Here is a 14,835-nt window from a genome sequence, read left to right on the forward strand (position 1 = left end):
GGTTCTTAACCTGGGAAGCTCCAGTCAAGAGTTCTTGCTTGAAACCTCTTGCCTGGTCTGCTGCTTTGTCTGAGCCCCACTGCAGGCGAAACCCTGTGCTGGGGTTGCAGTGCACGTCTCCACTCCCACTCCCAGTGCTGCTGCATAAACACCCTCTTAACCGCAGATACTTCTGGGCCTCAGGTCTCATAACTTTTTAGGTGTTGGGGAAGGGTCTTTCGGGCTCACTGGAAATACTGCATTTCTTTTCATCTCCTCGGTACCCTTGAGAATTTACTTTAAATCCCAGCAAATGTTTCACATTCCTGATTCTTCTGTTTTTTTTTATTTGCAAGCTAAAAAGTTTATAGAATGAGGCCTGTGCTACAGCTCTTGCTAGCTCTGCTATAAATATATTGTTTTGGAGAGGTAAGTGTGTCGTGAACAAAACAGATGGGAGGTGCCGATTGCACAAATGTGATACCTTTACTGTGGGAAATGTTCTGTGCTCCTTTCAAGCGCGCTGTTATTTTTTTTTTGTGTAAATCCCAATGATATTTGTAACAGTTTTTCTTGACCTTCTTGACTTAAAAGGTTTGGTGTGGTTTTGTCCTCATCATTGCAAAACGGGTGACACAAAAACGCTGAGGAAAGATGCTAGAGTTGGAGGGGATAAATTGGACATGAGCTGCAAAAGGGAGAGATTAAGCCATGCAGTGTCTTGACAACACACATTGTTAATTTGATTTGTCTTAAGAAAAGAATTTAAAAAGACTTAGTGTGTGAGAATTTTTGAAAGTGACGCTTTTTGTCATATGGAACTGATAATAACACATGCTCCAAAACAGAAGTACAGGCACTTGGCACATTTTGTTGGCTTTCAGGTATAGACCACACCATCAGCCTCAGCATTTATTTGATTAAATTCTTAAACCTTACAGAATGGAATAATTGCAGCTGTTAGAAAGCTATGCTAATTCTCTTCATAGCAAATGGTTTCGTTTCTCCAGATCAGGTACGCATTTCCTGAGCTCTAGTTTTATTAGGTATGTAAAAAGATTATTTAAAAAAAGATTGGTCATTTGTTTCAATAAACTATTGTTTCTTCAAGTGAAGAATATTTTCCATCTGTATAATGATATACTTTAGGTGGTATTCACCCTTGATAAAAGCGAAGTTTTTCTTGTAGTTGTATTGATGAAAATGCCTTCTCTGTGTTGTCTGGGCATCATTTGGCAATTTGGTACTAAAAACCAAACTAAAGAAAAATACAGCAAGGCCAGCCTACACCATGATGAGCATTTTTATATATGTTTGAAGCACAATTCAAGGTACTTGGCGAAGCAGTAACAAGTGAAGAACTTCATACGATCAGTGACCTTGACAGGTCGGAAAGGAGAGGTATGCAGAAGGGAACCAGAGTCCTGTTCTGTTAGGACGATGGTGCTGCAAGCAGGCTTGCTGGTGGCTGGACCAGAATATAATCTTGGGAAAGATTTTGACACTGCTCTTCTTCGATATGACAAGAGGATCTGCATAGAACACTGGATTAGCTGAACAGTTCACTAATGTGTTCTTTCGGGGATAATTCAGAGATGGAAGGGACTAAGGTTTCAAAGTCAGAAGGGCTGGAAGTGGAATGTGCTCCTCTTCTGGGCTGAGAGATGTATAAGAAAACAGCCTGCATGCTCTCGGTTCTTCTGTGCAGTGCAACACAACCTTGAAGCAATGAGAAAAAACTGTTGTACATGCAGGCTGTTCCACTGGACTGAGACATTTTGTTTAATCAAAATTCTGAATGTTTTGGATAAGTAATAACAATAAATTACATTTTGATACTCATTTGTTAACGACTAGAGTATTACCTAAATATTGTGCGTGTTAGCCATCAAAGGTTTATGCAGTCTCTTGACTTCTTGGCACTGTTGAGTTAAATATCAATAATTTATGGGTTGTTTTTTTTTTGCCGAGATCCATTTATTTGTATTGAGTTACTTGGTTTAATCTACAGTGCTGTGCATTGTTTTAGTGAGTGGAGCATTGTTAAAAGAGTTAATTTTGGAGCACATAGACTAAAATGTTTGTATGATTTATAGTTCAATTAAAGCTTCACTGTACTTGGGAATGTTTCATACAGGTAGTTAAGAAGATGTTTTTTTTGTACTTGTGTACCAAAACCTCAGAGTAACCTGTAGATTAATAGATTAATTGATATTGTCGTTACTGTTACTTAACCAGGGCTTAAATGGTTTCAGTTTTCAGTGGGGAAAAGTTATGGTGGGTCTTCTTTACTCTGCTTATTTAACTGCACATGCCTTAATGCTATGCCATAACATTTAAGCAATTGCAGCTTTTTGTAGCTATTATGGGTGAAAACGCGATTCCTTTAGCAGACCAGAATACATGCTCACGTGATTTTGGGTCATAATGTAATCCAACCTGCCAACCTTATAAATAAAATTTCTTTATTTTGCTTTAATCAGAATTAATGTGGTTTTGATTTTTCTCTCCCCAGTGTATGACAAGCAGGGGTTCTTGCTGAAGCTGGATGGTAAACTGTAAGTACATCCTTGTTTTCTCTGCACATGTTATTAACATTAGCTTTTCTTTGTCTCGCCCACCAACACCCTGCTGAACACGTTGAAGTACCTAGACCACTGTTATGCTAGTGATTGTGATCTCATTAGCAACTGTGGCTGGTGTGTGACTTGATTGCAGCCTGTGTGTCATATAGCCCAGAAAGCCAGAGTGATTGGCAGCTTTGAGATTTGTTATCATTTAATTAGCTTAGTGTTTACAAAGAAGCGACATGGCTCTTTCAGTGATACTTTACTCATTCAGGAAAGGAATACCAAAAAGTTAGGGAACTTTTTTAGTGTTTCCTGAACATTTTCTTTTTCCCATCGCTCTGTGAAAGTGAATTACTCTTAAACGGGAGAGTGGTCTTGTGCTTTTATCTCTGTGCATGTGAGGCATCTTGCCCCTGCGTAAGAAGGATGTTGCTGCTCGGCTTCCTTGTGATGTTGCGGTTTTATCCGTTGGTAAAAAAAACAGATGTTGCATTAACTGAGCTGTGGGACCTCTGGGTTGTAACATGCATCCTTTCATAAACCACAACCATGTTTTATCCTTGATTCATAAAGACAAAGGGCACAGAATTTCTAGTAGCCTTGCTATACACTGAACAGACAATTCCACAGTGGCTTGTGTGTTTTCTAGTAAATTGTTTTCAATTTACAAAGCAATCTTTGCTTACTGGTAATTGCACAGTGAAATAAGCCCATCTATTTATATACTGTTACTAGGAGCTCTTCTACAGTTCAGTCGAACCTTTCCTGAATTAAAAAAGCGAGGAAACCACAGATTATAGATTCACTGGCTTGACATACTACAGTGTACTTTCTTTGTTATTCATTAATCCTTACAGAAGTCTTTTTTTTATTGATAGCTTAATAATATTCTTGAGACAAATGGAGAATGCGCCCGTCTTGACCGCTTATAAAGGAAACAGAGTCCCAATGGATTGGCTTTTTCCTTTAGAAGATTTTGGCGTCACACGTTTCTTTTCCTGCCTGTCACAGGTGGGGGGCTGTGTGTCTGGGGGGGGGGGGGGGGTTGAGGCCCTGGGTAATGGGTTTCACTCCACATGCCCTGATGAGAGAGCTGGCTCCGTGGAACCCAGTGACCGCAGAGGCAGCAGCGCGCGCCACTGGCATCTGCACTCAGCGCCCAGGCTGCTGATGGAAACCACCTCGAGAAACTGTGCACAGAGCAGCCCAGATAACAAATAATTTCAGTGACCGTGTACTGGCATGCATGTAGACAGGCGGTGCTGCGTCTGATCGGTTCACCTGAATTTCCGGGTGAGTCCGAAAGCTGAAATTCCGATTTTATGACACCAGCTGCTTTGCATAGGAGTAGTTTGGATTTAACATTCCACAGCACGAGTGTGTGTTACACACTGACTCCACTTAATTCATGACATTGCCTTTGGTAGAAAGGTTTCATGCAGTCCTTAAGTATGTCAAATATACTAACAGTCCTTTCGAGTGCATACTTTGGGTTCTTTTGAGTGGTAAATTAAGCTGTTAATTAAGCTGTGAGCTGTTATTCCATTTAGGACGTTTTTTTCCCTCTGGAAAACTGTATTGTGGCGGAATGTTACTCAATCAGCAGAAAGAACGAGCTGCCCCTTCTTTGCAGAAACATACTCTTGTGAATCCTCATTAATCATTAACCTATTGGAGGTTAAGACTTGAATGTTATGACCAAGAATGGTAAAGAGAAGAAAATCTCCTTGCAGTCTAAACTTGATGTGTAGGAATGTCTGCTTCCTTGTTCTCGAGAGCTTAAGTTTTCGGTGCATGGCTGAGTGGCGGCACCCTGAAGTCTTAGCAAACCCCTAAACCCCTGCAGCGCGTGAGGATCCCGGAGTTATTTACAATCAATCAAGTACAGTAAGTTCTTGTCGTTCCACGCCCACACACAAAAACCTTTTGAACTGGCGCGGATTCCAGCCTCTGCAGCCAAAGGGACTCTCAGGGCTGGAGGGCTTTGAAATGGTTCCAAAGCCAATATCCTTGTGATGCCAGCCCGGCTTCAGCTGGCAGAGCTTTCAACTGTGGGCCGGCTGGCTCTCTGCACCCTGTTTATTTAAGTTTGGCTAATTTTCAGCAGGTTATTAATGGGTAGGTTAAAAGCTGCCATTTATGGAGTAATTAATAAAGTGTGTGAGGCTTAACAAGAGACTGACCCTCTCCTCCAAGGTCACGCAGTCATAAGAAATGAGCTGTTGACGTTTTCGAGATTCAAACCAGGCATTTTAGTCCTAATCATTTTCACAGCTTCTTGTGAGATCCTTAGCTGGATGCAAAATTTGGAAGGCTGGACTTGTCTTTAAGTTCAAGTAATTTAGCAAAGACCCTTTTCCTCACCTTATTGAAGGTGTTTGTTCTGAGTATATGAGGCCGTAAATTATACAGAAGAACCATTTTAAAACATCAAAGTCCTACTTAGATATTAAGGCTATTTAGACAAATAGGTTGCAAGCTTATTGGGTGTGGAAATGGCATGTTTACTGTAGCAGCGGACGTTATTGCAAGTCGATCACTGTTTTAGAAATGTATTTTTTTATCAGACAAGCATGTTTGTAACAATAACGGGAAGTATTAAAGCATTTTCTACAGGGGCTACAAGCAGTATTTGGAAAATAAAGACTTGTATTACAGTGTTTATGAAGGTCATAGTTGGCTAGGATTAGGATGCTACCTGTGTGGAAGATACAGAGCTTCTTTTGGTCAATAGGGAATTTACAGAGATTTGTAGCACTTTCTAATTTTAGTTCTCCCCAAGTTCCTTAGCAAAAAAATGAATTGCCCGTTTGTCTTCTCCATGACACGGTGATGGGTCTCTCTTCTGTCCTCTTCCTTAATCCGTCTCCTTGTGCGTCTTCGCAGTTCACCCGAGCTGACCTACAAGTATGGCAATCTCAGCGAGGGAGCCTGCAAGCCTGGGTACGCAGCTGCCAAGATGACTGCCATCTATCCAAAGTAAGCGGACTCTTTCTTCTCCGTCTTGCTTCTGTTAACAACATCTGCCCCGGATCGCCCACGCTGGCCCTGCCATCTGCAGTGATCAATAACAGGTTTTATTGGTTTTGTATGGCCGGCCCTGCCATCTGCAGTGATCAATAACAGGTTTTTATTGCAGGACGAGCTAGGAGTGACTTGGGCTTCTGCGTTATCTTTGTGAGGAGAATTTGGAATCGGGGTTAGAAGAAACAAAGAGTCGGGCTTCTGCGTCAGTCCCGTTCCTCTCGTGTAATTTGGGCGGGTTAAGGCATTAGCCAATCATTTCTGTCTCTGTAGCCGAGCTATTAATTAAAAACGATACATTTCTTAGAGTCGAAATGCAGGTAGGCAGGTAATTGTTTTAAAATGGTGTATTACTCCTGTGTAGCACCTCATAAAGTGGTGATTCTATTGAAGTGTGTCCTGAGGGTTTTTTTTTTCCAGGAAAATGCATGGCGCTGTGCAGTTCGACAAACACAATCTGAACCAGCGGCACCCTTGTCTGTTTCGCTCTGTGCTGGAGTCTGTGACTCTTCGGGCTCTCCGTTCAGCTTCTCTCGCGTCCCCTCAAGAACAGCCTCGAGGGGGTGAAGAGAGGGGGCTCCTTTTTGAGACACTATGTCATGCTGCAGTCATGAGGAGTGGTGGCTAATTGTACACGATCTTAGATTGTATAGAAAGCCTTTCTTTCCCTATGTGGGAATGTGTAGGTTAATTCATGTCTAACTTTTCACCTAAAAAACAGTAAATGAAACTCTTCCCTTGTTTGCTGTAAACCACAAAGCTCTTTGTTTCCTGCGGCCGGAGTAACGCAGCCTCCCAGTCTCTGGGAGGTTTAGCCACAGTCCCGTGCCCAGAATTAGGATGGAATGACTCAACCCCCTTCACTGGGCTGGAAGGAATACTCAATGGCCCACTGTGATGTCACTTGCCTTTAAAGTTTTTTTTGCCCAGGCTGTTTGCTAGTGAGCTCCCGTTTGTTGAATGTCATTGATCTATAGCACCAGCCCAGAATTGTGGGACTTTTTTAGGATGAAGTCTATTTTCCATATCATTGTACCCCTGAATGCCCATTACTATGGGCCTGTTCATCAAAGGCTTTATTAATACTAGAGATCTGGGGCTGGAATAAATGTGACCATGTTATTATACAAGATATAAGTTGAAAGCAAACTGTAAGGAAGCCATCTTCCTGTTGGTAAGAGATGTTGTTGGCATCTTGTCACAAAATAACAAGTCTCAAGCTCTGACAAATTTTGCTTACCTGTTGTACACCCTGATCTCTCATATACTGTGGTTTTTGGTACTTTTAAAAACTCCAAAAAAGGAACAAAAAACGTAAATTGGGCAAGATGACTTCTTAACAAAAAGTTTTCTCCTAGCGGTCGGTGCAAAACTACGGCTTATAATGAGCTTAATTCATAGTACAGCCGAGAGGACTCCTAGGAGTCGTTCACACACAAAATGTAGAAGCTAGTAAACATACGTGACTTATGGGACATAATCTCTTAGATCAGTCCTATTTTTTTTTTGAATTGGAGCCCTTTCCCCCATATCATAAATCTGAAGGAGGGTGACGTTTCCCAGGACTCGGTGGAGCTGGAGGCCTGTGGTATCCATGCTCAGCCCAGAAAAGCAGGAAAAACTGTGCAAGAGCTGCTCCCTCACCAGCCCGGGCCACAGCCTGCTTGTCTTTGCGGTACATACTGTACACTTGTGACCTCACCTTTGTTTGACAGTGACGCTCCCGCGGTGGGCCAGATTCGGCCTCGGCAAAGAGCCGAGAACAAGAGAAGACGGATCACTTTATTAGCCAGATACAATCTCTTGTATTAGGAATTTGTCTTTTCGCATAGCCCGGCTTGCTCTCCATGAGACACACAGGCACACAGACAGGGAGAGAAGCTGGGGGTCAGAGCGCAGGGTCAGCCATTTATATGGCGCCCCTGGAGCAGCTGAGGTGAAGGGCCTTGCTCAGGGGCCCAGCGGAGTAGGATTCCTCTGCCGGCAGCGGGATACGAACCAGCAACCATTCCAGCCACAGGCATGGATCCTGAGCCACAGAGCCACCGCACCGCCCCAAACAAACCTCAGAAACACATCTCTTTCTGAAGTGCTTTTCCACCTGAATGGATTGTATGGTAACGTCAGGTTCCACGCTCTGGCTGGCTGAAACAGGGCCACAGTGCATGTTAACACGTTTGAAATTTGAAGCCAAGCTGAAAACGTAGAAACATTTTGCAGGAAGACGGCTCAGCAGCCAAAACGTTACTCCTTATTTTTGTTATTTTCTGTGTCCATTGCGGCCATCTGACACAACGTCCCTCTCGAACCATGTTAACGTACTTGCCTGAATATTTGTTCGTGGTCTCTTCAGTTTATGGCAGTTTCAGGTACTGGCCGGTGGCTGAGGCTTGTGGTTTGTCTTAGAATTTTGTTCCACATGTATGGTTTTCACTCCGAAGATCACGGCTCATAGAAATAATGCAAACATCATCTCCCTGATGAAAGATCACTGGGAAGAGTTTTTCAAGTGAAAAAAGAACATGTGTTTGGCAAGCGTTCTGAATTGAACGCTGCTCAGTTAAGTGAGTCCCTTCATTTGATTTGTTTTTGTTGTGGCTTACAAAACCAATCTTGACTTGTAAAAAAAAAAAGGCTTTCACCTTTCAGAAGCATTTTAATTTAGCAGTAAGGTGATGAAGGTGCACATGTAGGGGATTATTGACTCGGAGCTGGAAGTCAAGGTGCTATGGAGCCAACAGGACCTCCATGCAAGAGATTCTGTCACATCTTAGAAAACCACATATAGCGTTAAACATTTGTTTAGCCATCCGAGATTTTTACTTCCCAAAACAACAAAAAAAGATTTTTCCTTTGCTGTCCTAATTACCCCCTCTTTAATCATGATTCAATTGCAAAAAAAAAAAACCTCAAGTACGTCAGATTATCAAGTTTCTGAGAGCCACATAAAATACACAGGATGTCTGTTTATATTTCTCTGCAAAATCATTACTGCTGTTATAAATGGATATTTCACAACATTTTTCTGAATTGAGTTTCGTAAAACTACCTTGGTATTTTAAGCAGGCGAATTTGTGTTTTCTCTCGGGAAAGCAGGGAAGTCAGAAAGCTCACTGGCAGTCTGAAGGCTTCCAGATTCACGGTAGATGGACACAAACATGCGACTGGGCGTTGGAATAATTCTTCATGGTGATGATTTTGGTCTAGTTACTTTGAGCAGTTTTGACCTTTTGTGTCCAGGCTGTTTAAAAGCTCTACGTGTGCAGCAGTTAAGGTGGCTGATGTTGTGTGGGTTAGACAGTTGTGCATCTGAAATCTATTCCCCAACCCTCTATCTATAGGATTTTTGTGTCTTTGATCAGACATGAGAGATTCCTGAAATGTAGGATTTTTTTTTTTTAAATGATGGAAGTTTGTACATATGGGTTTCTCCTTTTATAAAATAAAAAGTCTTCCTGGCCACTGTGCCAGCTATCTTTCACTTGGAAAACCGTGTCAAGTCACTTGCCCGTCTTCCATGAATTTCCATGAGTTGCTGTCCTGACTATTCCGGGGAATCCCCAGTCTCCTTCAGGGCCACATCAAACGGGACCCCCTTCACACAGGCAGACCCAGCACGACAGTGGCAGCGAGTGGTAAGTGGGGAGCCCCCTACTGTCCCCCAGAATCCTTCAGAACATTGGACTCCCTCAGCACGCGCTGGTTGGCTTCTTCTTTTCGCCATCCCGGTGCCCACACCCAGAGCTCAGATCAGCAAGGCTCATCTTGATGGCATGCATTGTAACCTAATCAGGCTGTCGTCTTTCTGTTGTCTTGAGAGCTTTACCGGTCTTCTGAAGAGCCTGGAGAGCATGGTCGCTAGTTGTGGCAGTATGGAACAAAGTTGAAGATGACTTCCTGGTCTCTTTCTGCTGGGTGAGGCCTCGGATCCATTAAGGGCTTTCTGGGAAATGGACTGGATGGGCCAGGTGGGGCCTGCCCACATTTGTAACCGTTCTTGTGTCGTTACTGGTGTCCTTGTGTATAGTATGTGCTATGCAGCTGTCCAAGGGTAAGGTCTCTTTGGTGTGATGTTCGAATGTAGGCTTCTGCGTTTGCATCTGGCTGGAGTAGAAGGCATGGTGTTGAGACGGACGGATCAAATAATGAAATTAAAAGTGGAAGCACTGGGTCGAGGGCCATGCCTCACTGACTTCTCATGGAAGTCCTGAGTGCCATTTTTCCTTAAATTGACAGTTGGCTCTCAGGACGTGCACGAATATTGGAAATTATCAGATTGCCGCCGAGCCTGAGGACAGCGTGAAAAGGACAGGGGGGGAACTAAGACGTCAGGCTTTTTCCAGGCTTGAGGGATTCAATTATTCAGGCTGTGCAGGGATTTCTTTGCTGTTAAAGCCTGGCCGTACCGTCCGAGGGCAGCCAAGGATGAGCTTGATGTGGAATCGGGACAGGCTGCAGATTGGATGCATCCTCCTTTTTTTTTATGCATGCTGTTCCCAGGCCCATGTTCCTGTGCGTGAGATGGCTCCAGGTCCCCCTCACCGGCAGCCTTCTTTTCAGTTACAGGCACGCAATGTGGGAACCCACCAGGGTGCAGAAGCACAGCAGAAGCTCATAAATATGTTAGCAATGCAAAGTGAAATGCGGAAGCTGAGGGACTGCAACTGCGCTTTGAGTTGCCTTACAAGCTGGATGGAACAGATCCATTTACTTAACAGTCTCTGACGGAGGGGAAAGTGGTGTTTGAACAAGTCGGTTTCACTCTAGAATTATTCAGTTTAATTGCTCAGTATAAATGGGCTGTTAAACCGTAAGGAAATCCTGGACGCAGACTCTTGGAGAGTGAAAATGGGAACTGGAAAGCTTCAGAAATGACTTTTGCGACTACTCGAAAGCTGGGTGATTTACAGTAGTTTTATAAACACTTGAAGCTGGTCTGTAGTGAGTTGCAGGGCCTTAATATAAAAATGTAAAACTTCAGTGAAGTCATTTATTAAATCGGAGTTTTGATTTGAAAGTTGAGTTCGTCCAGTTTAATTTCCTCAAACTACGGCCAAGTTTTTTTACTAACATAATTAACGGCTTTTGGAGTGTCTCCTAACTTGGCCGCCTTAGTTCTGTACGGCTCTGCTCGTGACACAAGTTAGCAGGCTTTGAATTAAGGAGTGACATGAAGCCACTTGAGCAGGGCTGAATGCCTGGCAGATCAGCAAAGGTGAGCAGCATGTGAGAGCTTGTGGAACAGGACTTTTTTCTCTGGTTATTAGATAGCACTGTGGCTGCTTAAGTAAACGGACAAGGTTATATTATTCCTCAGCGTCCCAGGTCCGCAGCACCATGCATAGAAACACATGGCATTCATTTTTCATTCCTTTGTCCATCAGCAGTGTCTGTAGTACCAGGGGCCCTGGCAGCAGATGTGATCCTTTGTGAATGTAGAACCCCTGCTTTTGGTTGCCTGGGCTCTCAGGCAACAGTCTCCACTCCCTGGTTTGTTCCATAGAATGAGAGGATAAGTAACGCGTCCTTCCCTGTGCACTCTGACCCAGCTCTTATCTTCATGAAGATCTTCATAATGGTTTCAGGTCTGCCTCTCCCCCAGCCCATTAACTGTGTCAAAGTGCTGACTGCAGAGAATGTGACCTGCGTTCAGAGAAAAAAAAGAGAAAAAAGTTATCATAGTGGAATATTTCTTCATTTTCTCTGTTCCTCCATTCTACGGCCGTTCTTCGTTTGTGGTGTGTAGAATTATGCCATGGCCTCATTCTCCTATTTCAGCCTCACAGTTTCAGTGGCTCTGGAGACACGGACTTTTAAAACCTCTGAACTAACGCAGTCTACCTCGCTAAATTAGCAGGAGAAGCTTTGAGACTTGCTTGTGCCGACCACAAAAGACACCACGACTGGAGAAGAAGCACCATCGTTTCAGGTTTGATATTCCTGAAATCGTTCCGCTTTCAAGAAGCAGGCTTCCTGACTGTATGACAATCAGCTAATTGCCCAACGCTGACGTGCACTGTCCCCAAACAGTGGCTTTTGTATGCAGAACATGAGGTCTTGATGTAGGGTAGGTAAGCTGAATGGAGAAATCTATCGGGCCCTTTTGCAGCAATCTAAAGGTATTGTCATTTGGTTTCTGAAAAAAGCAACAGGCATTTGTGGAAGTTGTAATGTTGTCATTCAAACTTCAGAGTTAAGCATGAACTGTTAAAATGTGCTGTACTGTATCGCTTTGAAAATGGCCTTTAGTGCACAGCCATTGCATTGGAAATGTTGAAAACGTTAGGGGTCTTGGGAATCAGTGGAGCAGGAGATACATTTTTAAAATTCAACGTGGTCGTGGAGCCATGTTAGCAGCGATGGTCTGAAACTTGGTTCTTGACACAGCTGAGAACTCCAGGACCCTGTTCTCCCACACAGTCCCTCGGGCACTGTCCCATCCCGGATTAGGAGCAGTCCTCCTGTCATCCTGTCTGGAACGTAGCCCCACCGGTCGGCATATCCAGTTTTAACATTTCGCTTTGAGAAGCCTTCCATGGTGGCTGGAGGGGAAAAAAAAAATTAATCACACCCCAAGTTAATGGCTCGTCTCGCCTCTTGCCAGCACGTCGGCCATTAAAAATAGTTTTAAAGATCGGCGTGGCCCAGCTGAAACAGATTGCTTTTCGGATATAGACTCTCAGAAATGGATATTCCTTCTCGCTCTGGTTTTTAGTTTAAAGAATGCCAGGATTTTTTAAAAAAGACCATTCTGTGGGAGGGATTAATTATTTGGAGATCAAACCATTATCATCATCAGAGGGGTGCTCACTGTCATTTCATAAACCGTGCTATTTGCTACTGACCACCTTGGGATCACTAGAACTTCACGTGGGAGGGAAACTTCCCAGCTTTCACTCTCAAAGAAAACTGCTGAAGCCAGCAGCCAGTTAGTCTTGGACAGTGTGACAAACGGGTATGAAGCGTCATTCATCTTGCTTGCTTTTGCCAGTCAATGCTGGAACAAAAAGACAGGCAGTGATTAAAGAAAAACCTCATCTTAATGTTATGAAACGGAAATTGCTTGCATATTTGCAAGATTGCTTTGTCTGTATTAATTGGTTTTTTTGCAGGCTGATTGTAGTCCCTTGTTTTTGATGTGCAACTGGATGTAACTCAGCTTGCTGTGCCAGGGACCTCAATCGAAACAAGGCTTTGTTTTTCTTTGCCTTCATAGAAGAGACAAAAAAAAAAAATGAAGACAAATGTTTCAGGTTCTCGCTCCTGTTGCCTGTGTGCTTGTGATGTTTTGGTGCAGCTGTGCACTCAGTCTGAGAAGAGGGCAGACACAGACGCAGGCTGTGTTAGAAATGTAAAGAGCTGGCGTAGAGGTGAGGTGAGGCATGAATTTTACTTATGAGGTTTACTCCTGATTAGTGTTCAGTCTCATCAAAAAAATTTTTTTTTTCTTGGATTTAAGTCATGATTCATTCAATATTATATGTCACAAGGTACATTTTTTCCCCCGATTTCCAGCTCCTGATTCTTTTTTTTTCTGATAAGAAATGAGGTAGAACACACTGCTGTTGCAGATGGCACACGTAGGAATGCTCGAACATGTTAGTGTTCCTTTTCCAAAATTCTTGGGGTGCCGAACACCTTGGGAGCCTCTTCTGCGCCCTGATGACCGTTCTCCGCAAACGGATTGTGTTGAAAGTCGAGGGGGGACCCCGTTCAGCCGGCTGACGGCGTGGGGGGACAGATCTCCTGAGCACGACTGAATTAACACCACCGTCTCGTGGAGCGGGGAGGCTGGGCCAGGGTGGGCGCACGCACCTGTGTGCTCTCTCCACGCGTGAGACGGCACTGTCCCCCCCCCCGCAACCTCGTTGTTTAAATGTCAACAGCTCGGAGGGGAGAGTTGCATGAACAACAAACAGGCCTGCACCCAGAGCTAATAATAGTGGTCAGCACTCACGACCGAGGAGGCTCTCTTCACAGGAAAACAGCTCTGTTGTTCCAGGGCCTCCCTAGCGTCCGTGTCTCTCGTGATCCCAGCGCTCTGCGTCCTTCCCAGCGAGTGCTGGAAAAGCATACGGGAGGGTTTTAAATAGGCGAAAGTCGGTGCTTTATATTGGATTTAAAGATGCTTCTCACTTTTTTACTTTTTCTGTAGTCAGATTTCGCTTGTGGGATTGCATTTGAAGCTCTCTCGCTCGCTCTGGTGCTTTTGTTCCAACAGCTCTCTCTGCTGCGGTGTTATACGTGCAGTGCCAGGCTTTGTTTTTCTCCTTTAAACACGAAGGATGGTGGGTCTTTCAAGGGCTGGGGGGTGTGCTGTTCTCTGACTCTGTCTTGGCTTGGTACAATATGTCTGGCTTGCAGTGCCGCAACCATGCCTGCTGCTATAAAGGTATCTCTCTGGAAAGGCACAACCTCCATGACTGTGAAGTGGCCCTGACTAGCAATCTCCAAAATGTGGATTAATTCTCAGCACCCCCCTCTTTCCCTACCCAAACGGTTGGGATCGAAGTGTTAAATCAGCCGTCTTGTTTGAACTTTAACTGACCAGTTATGAAAATATCACACCCAGTGAAAGATAGCTGCAAGGAAATGAGCACAATGGGATTTTGGATGTGTCTTTCGGGAGCAGTTTTATGACACTCAGTACCTTGTCAGATGGCTTGAAAGTCTCGCGCTGGTTATTTACAGCCGATCTTGCCCCCAGCTGTGAAAAAAGGTTTTGCCCCAGAATCTCATTTTAATTAATGGAAGTTTATTTTGGCAGCTTTTCTGCTTGCATGTCTTCTGTAGTTGATTCTGAGACATTAGCCTGTTCCATTTTTTTTCTGGGGGTGCTATGTCTGCTGTCTGTTGTAACCCCCCGAGATCTAATAGCTGAAGTGGTTCCATCATGTTTCCCTGTGAAAAATATCTGGAAGAAGTGCTAGCCCTGTCTTATCTTTTGCTCTGCTGTGAAGGACTTTCAGTCCCATGACTGAGAATTCTCAAACATGAGAATTGAGTTAAATGGTAACCATGTATAGATCTGTGACTCGCATATTTTGGGCATGTCCAAGAACACGTGGGAATTTGGGAGGCTTGCTGCATTGCGAATAAGTCTTATTGGAGGTCCCCAGGCACCTCCACGTTTATCCCGTGGTGACATGTGAGCCTCTTATGCAAACAAAGGGTCCAACCTGTGTGGAGTGATGGAGAGGTTTTCCAGATGTGAGAGGCCCGGGGGTTATTGTCTGTCATCCCGTTACCCCACTGTGGTGGA

The 14,835-nt window shown here is 44.0% G+C and overlaps 1 protein-coding gene across 4 annotated transcripts in view; it reads left to right on the forward strand.

The window, feature by feature from the left end:
- The window catches only part of LOC148823309 (CMP-N-acetylneuraminate-beta-1,4-galactoside alpha-2,3-sialyltransferase-like), a 90,027-nt gene that overhangs the window by 35,031 nt on the left and 40,161 nt on the right, over window positions 1–14,835 (forward strand). For all 4 annotated transcript variants that reach the window (XM_088927027.1, XM_088927030.1, XM_088927029.1 and 1 more), the window contains 2 exons: window positions 2,495–2,537; window positions 5,436–5,528. In XM_088927027.1, the coding sequence (XP_088783153.1) occupies window positions 2,495–2,537; window positions 5,436–5,528 (136 nt within the window). The remainder of the gene's footprint in view (window positions 1–2,494; window positions 2,538–5,435; window positions 5,529–14,835) is intronic.

The sequence above is a fragment of the Atractosteus spatula genome, chromosome 11 (assembly GCF_055471065.1).
Source record: "Atractosteus spatula isolate fAtrSpa1 chromosome 11, fAtrSpa1.hap1, whole genome shotgun sequence".
Lineage (NCBI taxonomy): Eukaryota > Metazoa > Chordata > Actinopteri > Semionotiformes > Lepisosteidae > Atractosteus > Atractosteus spatula.